Consider the following 6919-nt stretch of genomic DNA (forward strand, 5'->3'; position numbering starts at 1 on the left):
ATTAAACCAATGCAAAAACACATTCCTCCTCAAAAATCAATGAAACAGAATAGAAAGTACTTATGTTCATCTGAGAAATTTAGTATAGAAAAAAGTTGTCCTTCAAATCAGTGGCGAAAGAACGTATTCAATAGCAGTATTAGAATACATTTTTTAAGAAATTAAGTTCTATCAATACACCACAAATAATTAAAACCTCCAAATATCAGATTTATTGATAACCACTTGAAAAGCTGCATAACAGACATAAAAATAGAGTATTTTTAAATGAGAAGTACATTTACCTAAGAGAACCCAGAAGCCATAAAGAAATTTTTAAAACGACAGATTTGATTAAATAAAAATGAAAAACTCCAGACAAGCAACAGGTTAGAGAAATGCTGGCACCTTTTGTAACAGACAACATGCCAATGTCCCTTCAAATAAATGTATGAAAAAAAGAGAAAGAATCCAGGAGGACAACTGGGCAAAAGATATGAATAAACAACCCACAGAGGAAATAAAAATGATCAGTATGTATAAAAAGATAGTTGTAAAAAAAAGTTAACATTTGTTGCCTATTCTATTGGGAAAATTTTTAAAGACCAGTAATGTGCAATGGGAACAAAAGGAAAACACTTCACTGTAAACTGTTGTTGGGAATGTAAATTGATAAGTGTTTGGAGGACAGGGTCAAGTTTTAAAACAGGCAAATTTTGGACCATGTTTGCAAAAATACATATTAAATATGAGGATGTCACCTTAGCATAATTTGAAATAGTGATTTAATGAAAGCAACTTTTTGTGCTTATCAATCAGTAAAAAAGATTAAATTATGGGGGCACCTGGGTGGCTCAGTTGGCTGAGCGTCCGACTTCAGCTCGGGTCATGTTCTTGCAATTCGTGAGTTCGAGCCCCGCACTGGGCTCTGTGTTGACAGCTCACAGCCTGGAGCCTGCTTCAGATTCTGTGTCTCCCTCTCTCTGCCCCTTCCCCACTCATGCTCTCTCTCTGTCTCTCAAAAATGAATAAACGTTAAACAAACAAACAAAAAAAGATTAAATTATGGTGTACCAATACTATAAAACACTATACATCAATTATAAAAAGTAAGCGGATCACTCTCTACATATGTATTTATCCCTGTCTATCCTAACATGGAAAGATGATCATGAATGAAAAAAATCAAGTTGCAGAAATGTGTGTAGAAATATGAACCTGTTCACTTGAAAAATAAAAGGGTATGTGTGTATCCATATCTATACCTATAGATATATTAATATAATGTAGAATACCCCAAACTGTTAACAATGGCTACCATTAGGAAGTGGGGGTGAGAAGCTACAAGGGAAACTTTCCATTTTAGGTACGTCTGTATCTTTAAAATTTAGTTTTAGTGCCTTGTCTTTGTCATCTGCATTTGGTAACTGGTGGCATTTTTGTTTCAATCATCATTCTCAGCCACATTCCTATGTAGGTTAGCTGTCACGTACAGGGCTTAGGACACACAGCAGGCACACAATAAATGACTGTTCAGTTAATGCTGGCCATTTCCACCTGGATGTCCCCAAAGCATGATGAACTAAAAATTCGGTTACTTGTTCCAGGAAATGAGTTACCTCCTCTCACTAATCTCTTCCTTCTTTAGTCCCTAGTCTCTCTCAAATAAGAAACCTAAGAGTTGTCAGATTCCCTCTCTCTTCCCCACAGGCAATCGATCTGTAATTCATATGGATTCTACCCCCTAAAATTGCCATTCAATCCAGATCCTCTTCTCCTCCTCTGAATCTCTCACCAGGACTACTTCCAAAGCCTCCAAATCAGTCTTCATCCATTGCTAATTCATAGTCCATACTGGTTCCAAATCTGACCTTTCTAATATGAAAATCTCAGTATGTATATCTCTCTGACTTAAAACCGCCAATGAGAAAAAGTCCGAAGCCCAAAGTATGATATTCAAGAATTTCATGAGTAGCGCCTGTGAGCCTTCTTCTTAGCCTCACTTCTTATCAGTGCCAGCTTCACACTTCATGTCCTAATAAGGAAGGACTATGGCACTAACAACTAAACTGATCTGAATTCCCCAAATATATCACACGGTTGTGCAATGCCTGGAATGCCCCCTTCCCCAACATCTTCATCCACTAGACAAACCTATTTATCCTTTAAAAGCCTCAAACAGTTCATCCTCTAGGAAGGTTTACCTTTCTTACCCCAAACACCTCCCCAATATCCAACCCTGCAAATACCTTACACATAAACACATACACACTCCTTTATTAGCTCTTCTAGATCTTTCCTCCTATAAGTCTCACGGTCCTTCAAGGGCAGAGCTGTGTATTATCCACCTTTACATCCTCTGTGCCCACCCTAGTACCACGTGTCTGCCTTATAGTAGGCAGTTGGTGTCCAACAATATTTATTAAAGTGACTTTAAATACACTTTAGGTAATACGTGAAATCCTAAGCAAGAATGGAATTTTAAAAATTCAGGCTTTAATGATGCTCATTGCAACCATAAAACAACAAACACTCAAGTTACCTTAACAAGAAGGTTGGGAGTTGTATTAGAAAGCTTTCACGGACCTCCAGGAAGAATTTTTCTACAGGGAACTGCTTCCTTCTCCTCTGCTTTCTCAGACCTGCCGTTTGTACATGGTCAGTCTTGGCCTCCCGAACCTCTCCCTTCACTCTTCAGTTCCAGTGTTCACTGCTAACAAGCAATTTATCTCTTTGTTACCTGATTCAAATTTCTGAGAGAGCTGTTTTGGTTTCTGGCACCAGGCCACCAAGTCCTTTCTCTTTCTCTGATAAAACTATGGATCAGTTGTCCTGTGGTTCGGTGCCAGGCCAGAAGCTCCAGGACCGGTAACTAACATTCCCCCAACTTCCAACTCAAGAGAGTATTTGTATTTCCTTAGAACATTATAGTGATATACTTTATATTGCTAAAATTATTTTGCAATACTTTTAAAAACAAGTCTTGCCAAGACTTGTTCACAGAAAAATCCTGCATACTTCTTCACTGAACCAGCTATACATTCCAAATATACAAGTAGTTAATCTCTTTCTATTTGCAGATGTTCACAGAAAGAATCCTCTAGATTATTGTAACTGTTCAATGGCAGTGGTTTAAAAAGCATTTTCACAACCTTTTTGCAAAATTTCCCACACATTTGTGATGTAAAGAAATGAGGAGTCCAGACATTTCCTTGTTAAACTCTATCCCATAATATCAAGTAACTTTAATATAAGGATAAGCCCATAAAATAGCAATCTATCACTAACCAACAAAACCTGTTTCTCTTCCTCCTAACACTACTAGCTAATGATTGAAGGAAAGCTACTCACTGACAAGCTCCCGTGTCAAGGAAAAAAGGGTGTACGGGCCGTCACAGAGCCACTCTTAGGTGGTCTTCAATATAATCAGTGTCTTAATGCTATTAATCTCCTGCTTAAAAACTAGAAAAAATCCAATTAAATGTCTGTTATATCTAGGGAGACATCACATTTGCACTAAGAACAAATTTAACTGAATGACAACACCACACACATCTCTGAAAGAAGGCAATGTATTCACTAAAAAATTCTGGCTATTCCAAAATTCAACGTTCACTGGAAAGAAATACTGTTAGAAGGGGATAAGGAGAAAGCTTTCTGATAATGGCCTTTCACAAGATCTGAAGGAAAAGCAACGTTTTCAAATGCAGATTGTCCTTACATTTCTTGACATAAAGGAAGGATTTTCTACTTAAAAAGCAGGTAGGTGTTCTAGTTAGCCAACTTGTTTATTAGCTATCCTCACTGGTGACTCATTTTAGTTTCATCTGTAGTAATGAGCAGCGGACTATGTAATATCATAACCACCAGCTTAGACTATTGTTAATAAACATATAATCTTAACAGATTTAATTTCAGGGGACAGAAATTGGTACAATTTAGAGAATGCCGATGTTGTCTTTAAATAAGGCTTGAAATGAAGGCACTATTAGAAAGCGTTCAGTGAATAAGAAGCACTAATGGGCAAGGGCTTTTCTTTCATTCCTTAGCAAAAATGCATAGGTTTAAAAAAAAAAAAAACAACAACGAAATGTTAACTTGAATGTCTTGGGAAAATTTTAGGCACTAAAAGGGTTATATGTCCTTATTCTCTTTTATAAAAACAGTTGTAGCAATAAGCCAAGAAAAAATGACACTTAAATTCCTAAAATATAGCAGACTTTGATTTCTTTCCAAAGGAGTTTACAATGATTTTAATTTACTAACTAGGCCTATTTAGATTTGTCAAACCAATAAAAATGGGCAAAAAGGAAGAAGCACTAATTTCTTCTTCTGCATAGTTGGAATCATTGGGAACTATCTAAATTTAATAAGACAAGAATTTTGTATTGTCAGAGTCATAAAGGTAAACCAGAAAACTAAAAACAATAGTTTAACAATTAAAAATTGAGAAGTACCAATCAGGAGAAGGGCAAGCAAAAGGTAGTATTCACCCAATGTCTTATCCTTCAGAGAAAGGAATCAATAGGTACTATCTAAAGTTGAATCACAAAATAGAAGTATAACTTTTAAAGTAATAAAGACAACCTCCAGTAGAACAGAAATAAACTGTCAACAGTATACCTCTGAAAGTTGGAAGGATGGGATGGAACTTAATTTATACATCTACAAAGTGTGCACATTCCCACCATGTGAGTATGCTGATTTTTAACTTTTTTAACTGTCAATAATCAGACACCTTTAAAAAAAAGAAACACATACCACATATTTTACTCTCTGTACCTAACAACTCATGGGCTGTCCGTCGACATTATAACATGGAAAGTGAACTATCTCATCTATCAAATTAAAGGTAAGGTAAAGGAAGCAAAGCTTTTCTCCCCTACAGTGCAAAGTTCATAGCTGACCATACTCAAGTCAAAACAGCTCTCATGACCACTACAAACTTTAAAAAAAAACATACACACACTTCTTGGTATTGTTTTAAAATGAAGACCTCTGTGATCAACTTAAAAGCAAAAACACTGATACTTTCCTAAATAATTCTTGTAAACTACTGCTGAAGACAGTCAAGCTAACAAGAGGTCAGAGGCTGCATGGCAGCAGGCAAACCAGTAAGTTGTTATATCGAATCAATAAGACGTTTTAGGGCTTCTATTTCCTTTGAAATCAAAACAAGAGAGGCATTTTGAAAGTTTGCTATCTTCACTGATCCTCTCTGGAATGTAAAAGTATGCATTGCAGTTTTAACCTCCTAGTGCTTGAGGTTTTTTTTTAAAGCAATTTACTTCTACTTGAACAAGCAGTAAGACAGGCCCAAGCCATCAGGTTTTCTGTTAACCCTTAGTTTCAAATCTTCATGCCCACACTAACATTTCACCTTTCCAATGCTCCTAAATAGAATTCTCTCAAATTCCAAACCACGACTTAATTCAAGGGAAGGGGAATACTTCAGGGCACTGATTATAGAATATGATTTAATACAACGATATTAGGACTGGATTATTTCTGGTAAGCACCGGAGTTAGAACTTACGTAAAAATACGACTAAAAATCATAGACTTTAAAATTCGGTTCGTCCTCTTCTCTCTTTGCAGTATCTCACCCTATCAAATGGTCCTTGATGAAACACTGACAAAGAAGCGTTCACAAATTTTTAATTTACACATACATAAACTAATCTCGGCAAGACATACGTACCTAATGCACATCCCTGAAAACCCATCAACTTTACTCTTCAATAATAATTCCTATGTCTAATACACAGGCATCCAGATACACTTCTTGAACTTAAGACGATGAAGGTAAACCTGACTTTGAGAACCAGAGCCTTTAGGCCTTCTGACAACCAAAAGGGCCAGCAAACTAAAGTAGTCCTGTCTTCTAAACCTATAGCAAACTCAGTTAACTGAGGCATCACTCGGAATCAACTCTCAGCCCGAACACATTCAGCCTTAATGACGTAAAATCCTTGTAAATCTCTTAGCAGGCGAGTCTCTCTCGAACCCACCAGGTGGACCTACTCTATTCCAAGGCTCCTCCCTGGGACCCTAATCTGGACCAACAGCCGCGCGACTCCCGGGCGCCCTGCAACACACCGTGGGGTGCCCCAACCTAGCGCCCCTTGCTCCTCCCCGGATCACTTGGTCACCCACCCCGAGTCCCCAGAGTCGCCCGCCCAGACCAATCCGCCCACAACATCTCCAGCCCCTCACCCTCCCCTCCTCCAGTCCAAGTCGAGCGGGCCTTTCCTCTCCCCTCCCACTCCCACGCCTACTCTGGGAGACTCACCCGCGATAGTAGGCTTTAACCCGGACCTGGTGAGAATGATCTCCGCTGCCGCCGCCTGCGATCGGGTGAGCCATGGTACTGCTGTCCCTCTGGGTCGGCATCTCCTTACTCCCCCGCCTGAACGCCGGAGGCCAAGGGTGCGGGGTGCGCGCCGGGTGCCGTGGGGCACTCTGCTACCCGAGCTTCACCCAGAGCTGCGGCTGCCGCTTGCCTACCTGTCCACTCCGCCCGCGGCGCGGACCCAAGGGTCGCCGTGCCGGGGCAGCCGGAACCGCGCGGCTCCTCCCGCCGCCCGGGCCCAGCACGCCTCCCCGCTTGGGTCCCTCCCACCTCGCTTGCTCCAAAGGCCCACATTCCGGGGGAGGGCGGGCGCAACCATCGATCCAACTCAAGGAACCTCAACGCCAGGCTGCACCATTCCTACAGGGGCTAGGAAAAGGGAGAGAGAGGATGGGAGACGCTGCCTATCACATCAGATAGGCCGGGAGGGGGCCTTTCGTGGAAGCTGTGACTGAGGAAATGCCAAAGTTCTCCGTAAAAAAGCCCTATTCCTACAGGAAAAACAGTAGGTGACAAAGACTACGGCATCTCACCCCGGTTTCCTAGCTTGGTCGCGTCCGCGGTCAGCCGACTAGGGACTGGGGTAGAT

General features: G+C 40.4%; 1 protein-coding gene across 1 annotated transcript in view; it reads right to left on the bottom strand.

Moving 5' to 3' along the window:
* PRKCI (protein kinase C iota) overlaps positions 1–6575 on the bottom strand; it is a 70720-nt gene extending 64145 nt beyond the window's left edge. Inside the window, exon 1 of the mRNA XM_060639184.2 lies at positions 6271–6575. Coding sequence (XP_060495167.1) covers positions 6271–6371 — 101 coding nt within the window. The 5' untranslated portion in view covers positions 6372–6575. The remainder of the gene's footprint in view (positions 1–6270) is intronic.
* Positions 6576–6919: the final 344 nt, after the last annotated feature.

Source organism: Panthera onca, chromosome C2, assembly GCF_046562875.1.
Source record: "Panthera onca isolate mPanOnc1 chromosome C2, mPanOnc1 haplotype 2, whole genome shotgun sequence".
Taxonomy (NCBI): domain Eukaryota; kingdom Metazoa; phylum Chordata; class Mammalia; order Carnivora; family Felidae; genus Panthera; species Panthera onca.